The sequence below is a fragment of the Pelecanus crispus genome, chromosome 12 (genome assembly GCF_030463565.1).
Source record: "Pelecanus crispus isolate bPelCri1 chromosome 12, bPelCri1.pri, whole genome shotgun sequence".
In the NCBI taxonomy this organism is placed as follows: domain Eukaryota; kingdom Metazoa; phylum Chordata; class Aves; order Pelecaniformes; family Pelecanidae; genus Pelecanus; species Pelecanus crispus.
Genome location: NC_134654.1, coordinates 298,849 through 318,267, shown reverse-complemented (window position 1 = coordinate 318,267; position 19,419 = coordinate 298,849). Strand labels below are relative to the sequence as shown.

At 39.7% G+C, this 19,419-nt stretch overlaps 2 protein-coding genes across 7 annotated transcripts in view; one reads left to right on the top strand and one right to left on the bottom strand.

The window, feature by feature from the left end:
* The window catches only part of LOC104026150 (thioredoxin domain-containing protein 17), a 2,653-nt gene extending 2,180 nt beyond the window's left edge, over nt 1–473 (bottom strand). Inside the window, exon 1 of the mRNA XM_075720300.1 lies at nt 332–473. Within this exon, the coding sequence (XP_075576415.1) occupies nt 332–473 (142 nt within the window). The remainder of the gene's footprint in view (nt 1–331) is intronic.
* Nucleotides 1–19,419, top strand: part of KIAA0753 (KIAA0753 ortholog) — a 22,847-nt gene extending 3,428 nt beyond the window's left edge. Inside the window, exons 2-17 of one of the 6 annotated variants that reach the window (XM_075720293.1) lie at nt 1,481–1,624; nt 2,989–3,601; nt 4,923–5,029; nt 5,325–5,387; nt 6,217–6,432; nt 7,593–7,803; nt 9,154–9,350; nt 10,512–10,681; nt 11,475–11,564; nt 11,731–11,818; nt 12,240–12,323; nt 13,198–13,371; nt 14,432–14,513; nt 14,979–15,099; nt 15,273–15,497; nt 17,795–19,419. In XM_075720293.1, coding sequence (XP_075576408.1) covers nt 1,535–1,624; nt 2,989–3,601; nt 4,923–5,029; nt 5,325–5,387; nt 6,217–6,432; nt 7,593–7,803; nt 9,154–9,350; nt 10,512–10,681; nt 11,475–11,564; nt 11,731–11,818; nt 12,240–12,323; nt 13,198–13,371; nt 14,432–14,513; nt 14,979–15,099; nt 15,273–15,497; nt 17,795–17,912 — 2,649 coding nt within the window. In that variant the 5' untranslated portion in view covers nt 1,481–1,534 and the 3' untranslated portion in view covers nt 17,913–19,419. Of the gene's footprint in view, nt 1–1,480; nt 1,625–2,988; nt 3,602–4,922; nt 5,030–5,324; nt 5,388–6,216; nt 6,433–7,592; nt 7,804–9,150; nt 9,351–10,511; nt 10,682–11,474; nt 11,565–11,730; nt 11,819–12,239; nt 12,324–13,197; nt 13,372–14,431; nt 14,514–14,978; nt 15,100–15,272; nt 15,498–17,794 lie in introns of all 6 variants that reach the window. The other 5 variants (XM_075720294.1, XM_075720292.1, XM_075720297.1 and 2 more) reach the window with 5 other exon arrangements.

The following is a 19,419-nucleotide window of genomic DNA, read 5'->3' as shown; positions in this document are numbered from 1 at the left end:
CTGTACCCTTAACCGGTTCAGTGGTGGACTCGGTAGTGTGAGGTTAACGGTTGGGCTGGATGATCCTGAAGGTCTTTTCCAACCCAAGCGATTCTGAGGCCGCTCTGCGCCAGGAGCTGCCAGCGGCCCGCCTTACGCGTTGCAGGGGAGGCACCCGGGGCCGGCCCGGCTCCCTCGGGCAAGCGGGAGCGAGAGCGCGTACCCCCGGCGTGGGCAGCTGGCACGGCCCCCGAGCGCCGAGGGCTCCGCCGCTGCCGCGGGCCCTGCGAGGGCCGAAGGAGAAGCGCGCTGCCCCCCGCCCGCCGAGGCCCCCCCGCCCCGCTGGCCTCACCCGTCACGCAGTCCGGGCACCAGCTCCTGCCCTCGGCGTCCTTGTCGCCGCAGAAGAGCGCGAAGATGGGCCGGCCGTGGTAGCGCTGCGCCGTCTGCACGAACTCGGGGTACCCGCGGACCTGCTTCTCCTCCCAGCCCATGGCGCCGCGGGAAGGGGCGGGCTCCGCCCTGGCCCGCGTCGGGCACCGTAGTTCCGCGCCGCTCCGCCCGCCTCGCCGCTTCCCGGCAGCCTCTGCGGCGGCGGTTGCGGGGAGCGGGTTTGAACAGCGGCCCGGTAGGTCCCGGCCCGGGCTGCCCTCCCGCCCTCCCTCCCTCCGCGGCAGCGGGCGGGGCGGCATGCCATGCCGGCATGCCGTGAGGGCGAGGCGGGCGAGCGGGCCGCGGGGGCGGCCGCTGCGGGCTGTCGCCGACAGGGCTGGGTCGTGAGGGGGGCCGGAGGGAGGTCGCGCTGCCGCGGAGCCCCTCGTGAGGGGCGCGTCGTGACCGAAGCCTGCGGGCAGGCACGGCCCAGCGGGCGCCCGGCCCCCGAGTTGCGTGAGGCGAGGGGAGAGGTGCGAGCAGCAGCGCCCGGTGGCGGGGGGATGTCCGCGGGTCAGCCCGACAGAAAGGTTTGGCAGCGCTGCGCCTTGAATCCCGCTCCTTAATTCTCAGAGGCAGGTGAAGGAGACGCAAGTTTCTGTCGGTCTCCACACATCGCTTTTATTTTAAATCTTTCTCAGTGAAGTTTAGGTACGAGCATGCTCTTGATGTGTTTGACGATAACATATTTTGTACAGACCCGGCTGCCCAGAGCATTGCCCTAGGCTGTCTCGCTAGCCGGTTTTCTTCTCGCTGCAGTACACCATTGCCCTTTTAGGTAAGTAACAGCTGTTAGTTCTGCAGCAGTCTTCCTATGGTTCCTAGTGCGAGCCTTGTAGTCTGTAATGGTGCTTCTCAGTGCTCAGTGGGGGTGTGTAAAACAAGGATATAAATGGTAAATTTTGTCTTAAACTGCGGAATTGTACTCTCCATTTTGTGTACCACCTGTATGAGTGCACGATACATTTTTCCGTTTCTCCTCAGGTTGGCTCTCTATCTGTTATTCACGTCAGACCTGGGATTGCTTTTAAGAGGTGGAAATAATGTATGATTCTTCTTCTGTTTGTAGTTGTAACTGTAAGCAAAGGACAAATAACTGGATTTTCAGCATCAAGCCAATGTGATGGGACCAAGCAAGCCAGCTATGTCTGATGCTACACCTGCATTCACTACCCATCTATACAGGAATGAAGCAAAGGCTGTACAAACACAGGTATTATTGGACTTGTGCAGTGATACTGAATAGGTTTTCATTTGTGATCATTACAAAAAGATGATTATGACCCATTTCCTGAGATAGCCTACTACCGAGTGTCAAATCTTCATGCTTGCTTTCATGATGCTGTTATACATAATCTTGACACTGCCCTTTTGTAAGGGTGTAGACCAGAAACTACATATGTAAATATTATTTACCTGTCTGCTGTGGTTTAATCCCAGTAGGTAGTTAAGCACACAGCCATTCACTCACTCCCCCACTGTGGAATGGGGAAGAGAATCATAAGGGTAAAAGTGTGAAAAGTCACGGATTGAGATAAAGACAGTTTAATAGGTAAAGCAAAAGCTGTGTGCACAAGCAAAGCAAAATAAGACATTCTTTCACTACTTCCCATCAGCAGGCAGGTGTTTAGCCATTTCCGCAGCTTCATTACATGTAACAGTGACTTGGGAAGACAAACACCATAACTCCAAACATTCCCCCACTTCCTCCTTCTTCCCCACAGCTTTTATTGCTGAGCGTGACATCATATGGTATGGAGTGTCCCTTTGACCAGTTGGGGTCAGCTGTCCCGGCTCCACGCCCTCCCAACTTCTTGTGCACCCCCAGCCTGCTCACTGGTGGGGTGGTGTGAGGGGCAGAAAAGGCCTTGGCACTCTGTAAGCACTGCTCAGCAGTAACTAAAACGTCAGTGCGCTATCAACACTGTTTTCATCACAGATCTGAAACATAGCCCCATACAAGCTACTGTGAAGAAATTTAGCTCTATCCCAGTCTAAACCAATACACTATCTTAACCTCTTACTTTACTACATGGAAACAGAACCTAGAAGCTTTATTCTGGTACCATGTTTCAGCGTTCCATTTCTCCTTCATCATGCATCTCCTTCATCATTTCTCCTTCTGTTACCTTTGTAAATTTAGTAATGCCTTACTAAATCAGTATGATATAATCATACCCATTTATATTACTAATGTTAATTGTTATAACTCATTAATTTAATTGTCAGAACTCTTAAAAAAAAAATCTTTATAAGGAAATTCATTGTCCATTGCATAGTCACTTTGGAGCAGATTTTTCAATGTGTGTACCCTCCCTAAGGTGCCCCCCTTAAGTTGCAGATAAGTGCCTAATGTTATTGACAAGATCATCTAAATGCTTAATTCAAAATAATTTTGAAAACTGGCATTTGTCTGAGTAGACAGAATGCCTTGCATGCATTGAAGAAGTACCATCATGACAGAATGCATTCTAATATGAAAGAAGATCCATCTTCCTTACTCTTGTACACTAGAGGTACATCACCTGTGTAAAGCATTCTGTGTAACATCATCTTTTTTTTTATCCTTTGGAACAGCTCCAGTTTAATAGAAATATTCCTGCAGTTCCAGAGAACTTGGCTCTCAGATTCTCTAACCCCCGTCCAATTATAATAGAAAAACTGAAGGCATCCAGTGATCAGAGAAAACTAGCTGGAAGTGAGGACCCCAGCACAAGAGGCTCTGGCATGTTTTCAGTGGTATCTGAAGAGAGACTAAAATTGGCTATTCAGCTAGCCAAAAGGGACGTAAAACGAAGGCGTCTTGAAGAACAAGTGAAACAGCAAGTGTTTGGAGATGCTGTCAATAAACTATTGTTGGCCCAGAAGCCACAAAAGCAGAAGACAGAAGTATTTGGAAGTCCAGAAGATAAAAATGCACTGAAGTCTCAAACTCACTTGAAATATCAGCAGAAACTTGGTCAGCCTTCCAAAGTGGAGACTACCATCTCTGGCGCTAAAGTTTATCTCTACACATCAAATGAGGGAAAGGTAACACCAGCTGGTTTGGACTCTCCACCCACTCATGACACAGGACCGGACCCCAAGCCAAATGTAAACAAAAAAGAAGATAAAAATACGCAGGAAGTCCGACGGCTGCAAAAGGAATTGAGGAGCTGTGTCCAGAAAATTGAAGAACTGACTAAAAAAGGTGTAAGACTGAACAATAACTATGTTATATAAATGTACAGTAGTTTGTTGATTTGGATTTATTTCTGTTTTCTGGCTTGGATTAGAATTTGTATTTAGTTCGGGATTTTTGAGAACCGTCTACTTTTTTCAAAAGTAGGTAAAAGCTAGAATGGCTAGCCAGTTTAAGCAATAGCAGGGTTTAATAGAGTGTTTGCAGTGAGTTCCGATCCAACCTGCAATGATAGTAAATTAGTGGTAAGCTATTTAATAACATGAGTGAAGAAACAGTGGTGTCTGTAGGCCTATTGACTAGATATTCAGACTGCGAAAGCCAGTATCATATTTAACCACATTCTTATCAGTGATGAGAAAGGGGGCAACAGTTGGTAAAATTTCATTTCACAAGTCTGACTTGCCTAATTTGTGGTTGTGTGGTAGCATAATTATTGTGCTTTCTGACACTGTTGTGGGCTAACCCTGGTTGGCAGTGAAGCACCACACGCTCGTGCTCGTTTCCCCCCTGGCAGGATGGGGGAGAGAATAGAAAGGTTAAAAGCAAGAAAACTTAAGGATTGAGACAAGGATAGTTTCATAAGGGAAGAAAAGAGGAAGAAGAAAGAAAAAAAACAAAACGAGTGATGCAAAGGCAATCACTCACTACCTTCCACAAGTAGACCCAATGCCCAGCCAATCTGTGAGCAATGGCTACCCAAAAAGCCTCATTTTTTTTTTTATTGCTGAGCATGGCATGGAATATCCCTTGGGTCAGTTGGGATCAGCTGTCCTGGCTGTGTCCCCTCCCAGCTTCTTGCACACCCCCAGCCTATGCACTGGCAGGGTATAGTTGAAAAAAGAGAAAGCCTTAGTGCTGTGCAAGTACCGCTCAGCAATACCAAAAACACTGGAGTGTTATCAACACTGTTTTAGTCACAAATCCAAAACAGCACCATACTGGTGACTGTGAAGAAAACCAACTCCATCCCAGCCAGCCCTAGTATATATACACTACATTGATTCTTTTGTATTAATTACCTAGCCAGAGGTTTAACCATTCCTTGCAACTTTGTCATAAAACTAAGGGGTCACATGATTTTGTAAGCTATAACTAATAAGCTATATAGTATAAGAACATTTAGTCAAATTCTAAATACAAACATGATGTAGAGTTAAAATAACGAGCTTGCATTACTGCTCAAGGGAGCCCTGCAAAATATATGATATATTGTGTATTGGTTCCGCATGAAAGAGGCTTATTGCTAAATTATGATTGTTATCATGGCTTAATAGGGATTTTCACAGGTTAAATTAAGACACAAAACTTTACATTTCATGCTTTTTAGGGAGAGACAGAGAAATTTTAGATCCTGATAAAGAGCAACAAATTTGCACTAGAAGACAGAAACAAGCTGCACGATCAGCTCGGATGCTGTATGTACTCCAGCAACAGGTAGGAACCAGCATTTTAAATTGGCATGTACAATGTCTAGTTTATTGTGATGAATTTGACAGAAATTAACTGAAACAAGAGAAATTTGATCGGGTTATCTCTGAACTTCCATGGCATTCTAGTTTAGATCTGAATGGTGTGACTAATTTCTCTCATGACTGGACAGAGAGATGAGCATCACTGTTGGAAAAACTGGACGTTCACTCAGACTTTACAGTGAAGTTTAATTGTTCGTTTATAGACATGGAGCTAGTTCTGACTAACATCCCTCTCCCCCTCCTCTCTTGATAAACAGGTAAAAGAAATTCAGGATGATTTAGAGAAACTGAGTCCTCATAAAATCAAACATACTAAAAAGGTAAGATATAATTATCCTTCAGACTGTGAGTAACTTATTGACAGAGTTTTCCAGCTAATTGAGTTTGATTGTGTATGGTACACCTAAGCCCTCTCCAGAAGGGAGACTTTCTTTATACCTTGCAGCTTTCATCTCATTCTCACAGAAGAATGTCTCACTTGGTCTGATACTGCCTTTGCTGCTTTCCTCTTCTCCTCAGTTCTTATCTGTCTACAGTAAACTGGAGAGGAAGGCTGTTGGTGGTCTGCTTTTGGGTGGCTTCCAACTCCTTCATTTCACTTCCTTTTCTGAATAACACTGTTCTACTCTTGACTGTGCTTTTTAACTTCCTGTTGTGTCACTCAGTCTTATCAGCCTCCTTTCTGATTTTCTTCTCTGCTCAGCATCATTCAGAAAGATAGTATTGAGTTCATGCCTATTGTTTGGCCAGTGTTGTCCTGTTCTCTTGTGCTTTTTCATCACCTGTATTTTCTTCTGTAACAAAAACTGGGGGATGGAGAATGTTCTATGTTTGTGCAATTGTTGCACGTTAGGGTCAAGCCTGTGACTACAGTACTCCATTGGCATAGGTAGTAGAAACATCAGAATATATTATAACCAGGCTATTTTATCTGAAGCTAGCATGATACTTGATATGAGTACTATTGTGTAGTACCTTTAGTGGATTACTTAAACACCTGTTTCGTTTTGTCTCACAAATGGCCTCATATCCATCAGAATTATCCCAAGCCCGAGTGTTTCTCCGTGACATTTCAGCAATAATTCTTTGAATAGTATCAGTATTCATAGAAACTATAGCTCTTAAAGCATTTCTTTTTCATTTTTCCAGTCTCGAACAGTATCCAGATTGGCGGCAGCACACAGAGGAGCTGTACGAGCCTTGCAGGCATTTGCCAATCAGTTTACAGATCAAACAGAGCAGCAGATTCCTACCCACTACAAGGAACTGGGCAGTCTCATTCGACAACTATCTCTCTGTTCTGCCAAACTGGAAGTGGATTCTTCCATTTCTGACATTATCATAGATATTTTGCTGCAGGTTGAGGTAGGAGAAAACATTTTGGTTTTGCTAAGGCAGAAAAGATGTAGTGAAATACGAGACCGCAAACTATATTGTGTGTTCATGAAATGCCAGAATATCTTACTCTTGGTTTTTTTAGACGCCATATTTTCTAATGTATAAATATGTTTCTAAAGTTCCTAAATAATGGTGGTCTAAAATGGAGTTGCATCCTAAACACAGAAGCTACCTGCTGCTGTTCTTGTTGATGCTGTTCCTGTCTTTATTGGCTCTCCTGGTAGAATGAGGACTGGTAGTGATAGTAGTAACAAAGCACCAATTACTGATTCTTTTGCCATTTTCAGGACTGAAAGAATTACATTTTATACGCAAGTTATGTGTTTATTGTTTTGCGATGCATGCTTTAGTCATGAGGATTAGCGATGAGCATCTGAGCCTCCCACTTGGTGGTGGGTACAGAATTGTCCAGGCAGAAGATAAAGTTGTAGCTACAAGAGTTACTTCAGCTCTATGCCCTTCAAATGACATCTGTTAGTGATATCTCATGTCTTAAAACATGTTGTTGGTGTAATAGAAAAGTTCTGATACACACTTCCTGCTGCAGTTCCTACCTACAAGATTATTTTTAAGTAAGAACTTATGTAACCTGAACTATTATGAAACCAGTATTTAATTAATTTGAATAAAAACAACTGATACAATAGCCATAAGATATTTTATTTTCCTTTAAGTGTTGTTCTAACTGTAAGAGCTGTGTTTTTTATTTTTACTGTTCTGAACTGCTTATGAAAACAGTAACAGTGCTAACTGCCTGGGAACAAGAAAGGCGGTAGAATTGTTTATGTTTGGACTTATCATTGGAAGAAGTGTCTGTCTGTCTTGCCATAGTCCTGTGGGCTTTTTTCTTTGTCTATAGCCTTTGTGTCCATTTCTTTTCGAACATGTTGTAAGCAGATAATTTGCTGAAGTCAGTTGTAAATACAAAAATGCAAGCCTTTTCTGTAAGATTTAAGTTAATAATATGAAGAAGCTTATGCATGAACAAGCTGTCAGGAATAATCACTACCACAAAAACCCAAACCGCACCAAAAAAGTTCCAGCTACTTAGAATCTCTTGAATTTGCTTCTCATTTTTACCTCAGGTTTACTGAGAGCACAATTAAAATTCTAAATATTTGGTGCAGGATCTGGATTCACTGCTGGAAAAGAAACAAACACCCAAAAAAGTGAAGAAATGTATTTCAGCATCTCAGGGCAAATCTCCAAGGAACACTGAGACGTTTCCAGCCAGAAAGCAGCTTACATCTCCAAAAGGAGAAAACAAACCTCTCATCTTAAAGGGACAGCACGGACAAGAACCTAGAAAACCTCCAGCTGCCAGAAGTCTCTTGACTGGTTTGTATTTTGAATTATTAAATACATTTTTATCATTAACTTACCATCTGCAGTTCAGTTTTGTAGTATGTTACTTATTGTTTGTCAGAAGTGTGTAGCAGCCCATATGTAGCTATCAGGTAACCTTGTTAGGCATTTTTTTTCAGCTGTTCCCCTGAGATGATAGACCTGACTCTTTATATTATTATCAACATCATCATGGTCTTCCTGTTTTTGTCCATTTCTTTTACCTTGGCCTACACTTGGATTGTTTTTCTGCAGTGTACACCTAAATGGCAGTTTACAAGTTGATATTAATGGTGCATACAGAATATTTCCAAATATCTAGATAATACTGTATAAATATATTATTTTGGAATGCAAAGTTGCTGACTGTTAGCAAATCTCCAGCAAAGCTATCGTTGTTTAACTGTTTACAGTGAAAAGATATACTGAAGCCTTGGCTCAGAATTTCCTTGGTTTGTGCAGTTTCTCTACTTTTGAGAGGGTTGGCTGTGTTTCATTCTTGCCAGCTCATTAATGTTAATGTCTTCTGCACACTAATCACAGTTTCAGTACCTAGAGACACATTAACTGATAGTTAAGCTGAAGACTGGGTTTTTTCACTACTGGTTCGCCATGCAACCTTTGGGAATTGGTTTACTTTATTGTTCTTTTATGAAAGGAAATGGGCTGTATTCTTTCTCAAGGTGTGTGAGATAAATTTACCACCTGGGGTATTTTGACACTTCATGAAAGCCATTATAGCTTATTACATTATTATATAACCTATATTAATTGTTGTTCTTCTTTGGGGTGTCTTCCTCATACTGTTTTTTACTAGAGTGATAAATATTCCTCTCTACCCCTAGGTAAGGGTAACAAGAATTCTATGAGATGAATTCATCTTTGGCAGTCCAGAGAGACAGTATATTGACAAGTATCTAACGGTTTCCATGTGTCTTGCTGCCTACAAAAGAATGTTTTGTTATCACTACCAAGACCTCATATGGCAATTACTACCAAAAGGCTTTCCCGTGATTTTCATATATATGTGTATTTTCAAATATCTATATATGTATAAATATGTATATGCACACAAACCCCAAAATCTCCTGTTCATTGAAACAGTGTAAGAAAGGCAATTTATCTAATACTTGTCAGGAAATAAAAGTTTTTTTTTTCTTTTTTAATTTGGATTTTTTTTTAATTATGGTAGAGCTTAAAAGTTCATTATTAGGTATACCTAGCGTAGTGGAAGTATCAAATGTAGAAATAAAGGGTATTCTTGCCCCTTTCAACTTACAGTTGAAAGTTTGTTTATTATTTTTGATACAGATAAACATTGACATGTTGCAAATATTTCAGCAGTTCAGAAGACAAACAGTTGTGCTCATGTATTGCACAATAAATTCCGAGAAGAAAATGACCCACGTACTCCAGAGAGAAATGATACTTTACAAGGAAGCATAGATGCATTGGTGAGAACTAGAGCTGTAAAAAAAGATCCCATCCTTGAAAGTGGCCCTTTGAAGAAGAAAGGCATGTTATTACCTGCAAAATCACAGGTATGGAAGTGATAAAAGAATTTATGCTTTCTTCTACTTGTCCTCTGGGATTTGTTATATAATGTAAGACACTGTCAAGCTTTACACTTCCTCACAATTTTTTTATTCTGAGCTAGGAGGCATAGGGGGGTAAACTGTGTCATCTGCCTACATTATTTCTAGTGATTATGACTATTTTATCAAATGTTTTTTGAAAGTAGCGTTATTGTTCCTTGGAAACGCACTGTACAACTAGAAACAATGAATTACAGAATTAGCAAGGAAAGCTTTCACCAAAACTAGTTTCAAGTTTGAAATTAGCATGGTTATTTTTCAACTTGAAATTAAAGCTGAAATATTTTCCTCTTATTGGTCATCCTCTGTTGTGAAGAATGCACTCACCAGTAATGTTGTGCTAATGCTAATGTTATTAGGAAGATATAAGTTAGGCAGACTTACTTCATTGATTACAGAAATTATAAAACTTCACAATACAAATTCTGTTTTCTGGTAAGTCCTTCTTGCAACCGGCAAGAGCATTTGTAATGCAAACAAATGAGTTCTTTAAAGAATGTTTCAAAGTGCTAAATTTTGCAAATAGTTGGGGGTTTTTATTAAATGCTTTTTTTTTTCTTCCTCAGTGTATCACCTTCAGCTTGAAAAATCAGATCTGATACAGTAACATAGATGTATGCATATGTAACTTTTACTGCTTCCCATATCTATCTGTCAGTGAGGATTGTGAGCAGGAAGGTTAAGCATTTCAATAATTCACACTGAGGGGCTAGTCTAAGTGTCCATGTAGCAAATACAAATATGGCAATATTATAGTTTCATGGCTGAAAAATATGTTACCTCGGAAAGCTTCTATTTGGATTGGATTTATTAAGAGTTAACATAGAGTCTAATTCTGAAAATTTATCAAGAAGTTTTTCCCCATGAAGAGCAACATTGGAAAAGTTGGGGCTGTTTGCAAAAATAATAGTTGCAGGATTCAGCATATGTTCTGCTCAGGCAGAGTTGTACTTCCCTTTAAATCAGTTGTAAAACCTCCACATATGTCAACTGTGCAACAAAGCCAGCAGGCATGACTTCAAGACAAATTCTGAAGCAGAACGCAAAATACTTTAAAAATTCAACACCTGGAATATACATTTTTAATGTGATTGTGTTAATTTTAAGGGAATGCCAAAATCTCTAAAATCAAGACAGGTACAGCCTCAAGGAAAGCATGCCCGATTTCAAGAGACAACTATAGCTTCCCAGCTAAAAGAGAACAAACGAATTGTTAAGGAGAGCAGAATACCCTGCGTGCCTCCAAAGCCTACACCTCCGCCTGTTTCACCTAAGCGGTATGTTCAGTCTAGTGGAACCTGTCTTTGCCCCGCTTCCCCGTGGAAATGCTGCTGTATCTGTGCTAATAAATAGGATGGATTTGGCCTGGCTGTCAGGCCGTGAAGGCAAGTGGCACAGCACAGCTCACTACCAGATAGTTGTATTCTTTTCCCGCTCGGCACGAAGTGACCTCATTCGTACAGCCTGGGCAGAGCCATTGCTTTATGCTTTTTCCTGGGTCAGGTCCAAGCATTGTCTGTGCTAGGCAAGGCATTGACAAAATGCACAGTATGCAGAACGGATGTTCGCAGCAATGCATTAAGAAGGTTAATCATCATCTCCCTGTACCAGAAGGACGAAATACAGATCTTTGTCCTAGCCACTAATAGAGTGCAGGTTTGTTTATTTTAAACGATATTTAGCATCCTGTAGTCCAGGGCTCCCCAGATTTCATTTGCTTTGGGATTGCTGTTTGTGGCAGTTGAAGCAGGAGATCCAACTGCTGATCCAGCTGCTGGATCTGTAGTAGGCAGTGTGCATGGATAAGGATAAGATAAGGAGCTTGTCACTCCAGGCAGTGTTTGTGGATAGCCATGAAGTTGCCTGTTTGCCAGTAGCAGAAACATAATTGAAGATCCCTGGTTCTCAACAGAATTTCCTGGCTTATATGCTCTTAAAATCAGTATTAATTTTCTCCCTAAGGCTTTTTGCAAGTTTTCTAAACTAATACTCAGAATCATAGGATTTCATTCTTCAGTTGGTAGAATATGCATTTTGTAACCCTCTATTGTTACTGTTTTATTTTTGAAGACTAGCGTGGCTTGAAGCAGAACCTTCAAGAAGAGGGAAGGTTCTAACTGACCTTAGCAGAGGAGAAATGAAAAAAACACAAAAGTTAAGGTAATGACTGACTTTGAAGAGCTAATAAATGGTGTCAGATCTGATATAGTCTTCTCCCTACACCCACCAGTCCCCCAAAAAGTACATTAATGTGTTTGGGTTTTTTAAATTGTTGTTGTCATACCAAGTTTCAGAATGACACTGTCATTTGTTCTTTTTTGTGTAGGTCACAAAGTGCTTCTCCAACCCAGTATGCAGACAAAGTTGAGAAGGCAGTACGGGAGCGCTTAGAACCTCTATTAGATAAGACACAGGTAGTACAGTCAAGTGCATGCCACTGTTTAAAGGATGCCTTTAGAGCTGTAAAACCCTTATAAAGGGGCAACACACAGTTTCTTTCCAACTTAATGCAAGTCATATTTATGTACTCAACACAGTTTTGGACATCTAGAGAGTGTGTTTCCATTTCAGTATGTAGGTCTTGAATTACTGTAATGAAGTTTGGCAAAGCTGCATTAAATATTTTGGCTAGCTTCTTGTCAAGCAGATGCATTTTTAAGTTGGTATTTGAATGGTCATAACAGTTCCATGCTGAACATGACTGGACTTGATAAGATTATTTTAATAATTCTTCTAATACCATATTTAATGACTAAATAGAATTGGAACTAGTAATATTAATGACTAATAATGCAGAAAGCTTGATTATCATGAGAGGATTTACATTTTATTTAGAAGATTGGTCTCTCCTTGGAAACAAACTGTCATTTGAAGGATTCTTCATTTATAAACCACCTTTTAACTCATGCAGCTGAGAAGGTATATTCTCTGTGTCATAGAGTAAAGCTGTTTGACATTTCAGATTAATTTTTATCTTTGCTGTATAGCAGAATGCATCTGGAAGAGTAGTACTGATTTCCCGAACTTAGCAATTTCAACTTACATAAGCCACAGCTTTAAAACAGTGTCATTGTATGGGCATGTGTGCCTTCTGAAGTATTGTTTTGTAACCATGTACAATATGAAACAATGAGAAAACTCTATCTAGTATCATCTCTTTCGTATATTTTTGCTTGATGTGACCTTGAATGCATGAAGCTGCTCAGGGGGAAAAATGTTTTCATATAAAATAATACAGATAAATGAATAGTGGTTTCGTACCACGGCTAATCGGTAAAATTGGACACAACTGAAACCTATGGCTGTGGCCTGGATCCTGTATGTTTACTCATTACTACCTGGAGCTGCTGTGAAACTGTTCCTGTATGATAAGTTAAATGTGCTTGTAGTGTTTTGTAAGATGAGGGCCTTCACTTCACTTCACTTTCTTGAATTCCTGGGTGTTCCCTGAACCTGTGACAGTTTCATCTTCAATTTGGAAACATAGTTGTGTAGCAAGCTTTTTCCCTATTCATTGATTTTATTGGTAGGAACATACTAAACTGTTTTTATTATTTTGGCTTATTATGTGGGTGGAAGAAAAACAGGAATTTATTTGGATTTTCATTGAAGGGAAGAGTTGAAATGACAATTCGACAAGCTGCTGTAAGAAATGTTTGGTTTGTAAGCATTCTTTCCCCCTAGTTGCTTTGGGTTTTTTTTTCCCTTTCTTTCTTGCATTGGCTGTGTGGATTGTTTTTTCATTTTGGTGTTGTTTGGGTTTTTTTGTTTGTTTGTTTGTTTTTTTAAATAGCAGGTTGCAGCAAATGCGGATATTCTGAGTGAAAAGCTATTGGATGATCTCTTGGAAGATACTGCTCAGGAGCTGTGGAGTATGGAGCAGCATGAGAGACTCCAGACTGAGGCTCTGTCTATGGCTGACACTCATAGTCTGGAGTTAATGTTGCAAAGAATGGAAGAAATTGAAGTAAGATTTTTCTCTCTTGGTTGGTCTCATTAGTGCCAATTTCATGTTTACTGTCCATAAATTGTAATATCTGTAAGTATCTACATTCTTAAATGAAGCAAGGTCTGACTGGACCACTGTATGACATGAATGACTTGGAAGGAGTTTGCACTTCCAGCAAAAAGTAGTGTAAGAATAGAAGAAAAAGGTTTGCTCTAATGGTTTTGTTGCTAGCTTTAGAGTTCATAGACCTGAGCTTGCTTCCCACCTCAAGGCTTTGTAGCTTAGATCATCATATGTGAATGGCAGAATCGGTATGGTGATCATGTCAATTGTCTCACAGATTGGAAAATATTTGAATATTTACTAATTTTTTTCTTTTTTTTTGTAATACTGGATTGTAGTATTCTAGTAGCATGAGCATCTCAAGGAAATATGCTCTGTCAATCTAAAATATTTTACAGGGCAACATGGGGAAGTCAGACAGTTGTCTGTGTCCTTATTTATCCATCTTTCTATGTAAATATTCATGAGGTTATCATTTACTTGACTTGAACTTTCTTATATATTGCTTTATTAGAAATTTTTCTTTGATCAGCTTTTCCATAGGTTTTGGTTCAAGTCTCATTTTGACCTTCTTGTTCAGTGAAATTTATCCTAACTTAGAACTACTGAGTTTAGTGCCATTTAGTTCTAGAGATCTATTCGTAAGTTGGAATCCTGAAGCTTACGTTGTGCGGTGTCCATATCCATATGAGGCATTTAAGCATACATTTGAATTCACTGGGTAAGGCAGGAACAGCATGAGGGCCCTTCAGTTGTTTGGCTAACTGCTGTTGATCTGAAATGGGTCAAGTTGCCACAGTACTGGCAACTAGTTGAGTCTTCAAGTACCGCATTTTGAACAAGATGATTATCTGTGATTTCACCCCCCTACCCCTTTTCTTTGTTAGGTTAACTAGGCAAAATAAGCCTACTTTGACAGAGGAGGATCATGACCTGCTTTCCTACTGGGTGATAACTAGTACAGCTGAACTGCTTAGTATGTGTTGATTGATTAATTTTGTATGTTCAAAACCAGAGATACCAGGAGGTTGTACGCAGGAGATTCACCCAGATTGTGTACAGTGATTCAGAGTTCTGGGTCCAGGAAGACAAAATGCGTAAGTGCCTTTTTAATGCAAATTGCTTTTCCCTGTAATCTGTATCTTTAAAGTCAGATGTTTTAAATTTAAATCATTGGATTATGTGTGATCAAATAGCACCATCCAGACACATTTTTTACTACAGATACTTCTTTCAGAGGACTGTTTCTAAAATATAGTTCTAAAATCAATATTTTAAAGAAGAAGTGTCTCTTCTGAGAACAGGCTGTCATTTTTTACTTGCCTTTATTGGGGCTGCATTTGGATGGAAAGCACTGCTAGTGCAACTTAGCTGAAAGATAAGAATCTTTAACACATACGTCCAGTCATCAGATGTTAAGTTTCAACGTTGCTGTCCCTTTTCTAAGCATTTGTCATTCCTTAGCTTAAAAGAAACAAAAGCCTTTGTGAGGACTTACCTGCAGTACATGTATTTTTTCTCTTCCAAAGAAACAATTTAAAGTGTTATTTTCTTCCTTCTAGAACAACAAATTGCATCAATAGCTAAAATGCCTACATCTCCTCGTCCAATTCAGATAACCAAATTAATTGGATGCACAGAGCCAGAAACGGACATTTTATTTGAAAAACTTTTTGATGGCAAGTAAGTAGAATATTCAGCCCTACACTAAGCTGTGGTGCATATGAGCTGTGTGTCTCCATTATAATGTTTTTGTTACAGAAAATTATGGTTACTGTTTGAAGAGATTTTCTGATCCTTCAAAAAGATACTTGAAAACCTAGTTCTGGCTTTCAATCACTATTTTATATTTGCAGTGATATTGATGAAAACAAAGAAGCAGAGGAGAAATTGCAGACTGGAAATGACATTCTGCAGCCCTTGACTCGGAATTCTCTACAGAAGGAGTGCTATGTATCTGTCTCTGTGCCAAAGCATATGCTCCAGAGCATCTTGGATTATAACAGCAGATACAAGCATCACTTAAAGCTTATTTCCCATGAGGCGGTAGGCAGTTTCAATCCATGGCAGATTGCCGAGAGGTATATGAACTACCTTTGTGTTTTTGAAGTGAATGTATCAGCTGATGAATATGTTTTTCTGTCCTTATTCAGGAAAGGAGTGGGGAAGGGGCCATTTAAATTCTAAATTGAAAGCCAGAAGCAGTCGGCTGTTGGACTGTTTCTCTACTGGTATTTGGTGTTCATGGATTTTTAAGGTAGTTGGATAAAACGAAAGGATATGGCAGCAGAGTGTCCTGGAGGAGTGATTATTTTTCACATCTTTCTATGGTGTTACCGCAGAAACAACTGTGTGAAATATAGGGTAACTTAAATTATTTTCAGAAGACTATCATCAGCAGGTAAATTGAAGGAAAACAAAATTAACCTTTTTTTTTCCCTGAGTGAAAAAGAAATAAAGCACTGTAAATAACTGTGCAAATTTTAATCTTTGTGGTGAGGGATTATGAAGTTGATGTTTCAAGGAACAGCGGTAGATACTCTTTAAAGAGAGAGTGTCGATTTCAGTGCTTCCTCTTCTACAAGTCTTCATGCTTCATGGAGTTCACTGTGGGAAGTGTGACACAGGTGGCTTACCATCCCTTAGTACAAATAGAAGAGGTGAAGAAGCAATAAGTAATAGTCTCTGCTGTTCACTTCTTGGCAAAGAAAATCGTTTATCGCGCTCCATGTCTGCTAAGCAAGCAGGGCAATGTAAGCTGAAATACCCACCTTGCACTGAAGCTTGAGTAAGTGTTTTGATTGCTCAGTAACAGGTATAGCAACTAAGTGATATCACTGGTTATCATTTCCTTGCACTCTTCTTGAGTGATTGCCTACAATTGCCTAGAAATCGTTCTCAATATGTGTATTTCAGAAATCACCTACTGGTCTTGTAAAGTCCCAGCACAAAAAAAGCATGGAAATATAGGCTGAACTGGAACCTTGCTAGTCCTGTTCTTTCAGAACTGAAGAAATACTGGCACATCAGTTGGCATAGAGGGGCCATTAATTCCCTGCAAAGTGGAAATCAGAAGACTTCTGATTATGAGAAGAGAGAAATGAAAGAAGAAAACTCTGGAGTATTAAGAAAGAATAACAAAATCTAACTTCAGTGGTTGTAGATGGAGTGGTTTGCCATAATTGTCTGTATTGGCAGATCAGACCTCAGGCTTAATTGCCAAGAGTTTTTCAACTTCTGCACGCATTTTTAATGTAGTAGCATTGAAATCAGTGATACAGCTCATTTGAGTAACATTTAGCATCTGCACGAGTGTTTCCAGGAACAGGTCCTGCAATATCTGAGATGACTTGCATGCATGAAGTTTATCGTGTGTCGATGGTTTGCCAAACTGTGGATAAGTAGGCAAATGTTTTAATGACTGTGGTTAGACCAGTATTTGAATCTACTGAACGAAGCCACTGAAATATGCCTTGTCAGTTCTCAGTACTGTCATTCTGCCTTCTGAACTGTACTCCTTTTCCTCATCGGTGTGAGGCTGGGTAGTTCAAGGGCTGGCACCTTCTTGAGACTGTCGGATGGATTAAATGGCAGTGAATTTCCGCTTCTGACAGCTGAATTCCACTGCTGCCATTTGCCTGATAAGTTACCTGAAATCAAACTACAAATGCTATCCGATATCCAGCATGCCTCGTTGACTTATTCTTACCACCAGAGGGCATCATAAATCTTTTTATGTAATGGTATCACACAACGTTTAAAAGAAACACTCCTGTGCTATGCTCAAAAGGTATTAGAAAGACGAACTTTATGATATTTTAGAATATATGCAAAACTCTGAAGAGATGTTTTCAAGAGGCCAGTGAGCAATCGTGTTCTTGCACTAAAATAGTTTTCCCTTCTGTAACATCTGCTGTGGTCCAGAGATCACTGAAAATTTAAATTTCTCATCTCACTTTTCCTTAAACTTTATCTCAGTAAGGCTTGATTCAGTGGCAGTTAAAATCAATAAGAAGCTTCCCATTTACTTCAGTGGCCTTTGGATGAGCACCATAGTATGATAACTCTTATTCCCAAAGCAGGATTAGTATCTAAGAGTTTGAAAAAAGGAAGCAACTGAGATCTCTCAACACTTTTAAGCCTGAAGTCTGTCCTTTGCTATGAACCAGACTGAGGAAAGAATTTCTGATATCTTGTACAACACATATCAAAACACATATCAGATCTTTTCTTGGGCTAAGCAGTAGAAAGAATGAAAAAACATGAGTATTTGCCTTTTAAAATCAGAGCATTAATATCAATGGAGTGAATGACTGGAATTTGAAATCTGACTTTCTGAACCTTTTCCTTTTATTTTTTTTCCTTCCCTCTCCCTCAGTCTTGCAGAGCAACTAACAGAAGAAGCCCTATATGATGTGGCAGCAGAGCTACAGGATGTTTGTGAGGACTATGCAGAAGCTGTGTTCACATCAGAGTTTTTGCAGCCAGTGCAGTGAATGCTTTCAAATCTGCCCCATTATCAAATGCAACATCAGCCTCAGTCTAACAGTCTTATCAGATGATCTCATTTTTTGTGCTTTTTTTTAAAGTCTGTGAGATTCTGTTCACCAAATTCATTAAGTCCATCAAGGATTCATCTCATGTTTTTATAAAATCATTATGATGTTTTCCTTTTCAGACTTTATCATACTGCATTTATCGGGACTTTTTTTTTTTTGGCCGGTGTTTCAATAGAATGAAGAAAACTGTTACAGGTAAAGTTGATATATTTTGATAGGAATACCGATCCATTTGTATACCTGTATTACTTCATTCATTTTTATGTGTGATCTTCTTATTAGAATAAAACACTGGGAGGAGGACTGGGTTCAAGCTGTGTCAAGAACTTAGCTGTACTGCACATCGATTTTCTGCTTTAAAACGGAGAGAATCTGACTTACCTACCTCATAAGGGAGCTATGGGTTTTAGTTTATTCTTCTCAGTAAACTGCACTGAATATATCTGATAGTTGTGTCAGAAGAATGAAGCATTATTGTATTTCTAAAGCCAAGCTAGAACGGTTCAGAGTGAAATCTGCTTGGTTTGCTGTTTAGGGCTTTCATTATCATGTAAGAAACGTGTTGTCTGACCACCATGCCTAGCATATATACTAGGATTAGTTCTTTTGGAGATGTGACTGTCCACAGGAAGGATTCTTATGGCAAAGCACTAGGTAGATGTAAACACTTAGCACTGGCTGTACTCATAGGCCGACAGCCTGCTTGGACTCTTGCAGTCAACTTCTGAATGTAGTACCTCTTCTGTTGGTTTCTGAGTATCACTACTACATTATGCACAGACAAATGAGACCTTTCAGTAGAAGCACATGATGGAGATTTTCTTCCTTTTTTTCTTAGTCTAGTCTAAAATACTATAATTTTATCAGCATTTAGTGATCCAACCCTACATTCCTTACTCTTAAGAATTCCATTGAAATCAAGAGCAACAAAATAAATGAACAACTGGCATTTCTGCAATATTGAATTAACTTGTTTGTTTCAAGTAATCAGTGTACTAGTTTGAATTATGTCTGGCGTGAGTAATAATTATTTATGGCAGTATTCTAGGGAAATGCAAAGTCAACCCTTGAGGTAACCCAAAAACCCAATATGACAGTCTGTTTCCTTTGACAAATTTCTTTTCTCCAATAGCGGTTCAACCTATAACAGAATAATTTTTAACCTTATAAGATGATTTTTATTTCCTCTAATTAGAACATACGTTTTAAAAATAACTTTGTTTTTATTCAAGCCTGTTTTACTGGTTTGTTTCTCTTGAAATTTACACCAAATGTAATGATGTAAATGTTACTGCTGATGTGTGAATTTGCTGATGTGCGATTTCTGTAATTTAAAACACTATCTTTTTTATTTCTAAGATTATAGAGATAAGCATGTTTTTAAGTCTAAAAGCCATAGTGTCTCTATGTATGTGTATATACGCTTGTGAAAGTATTTTCAAGA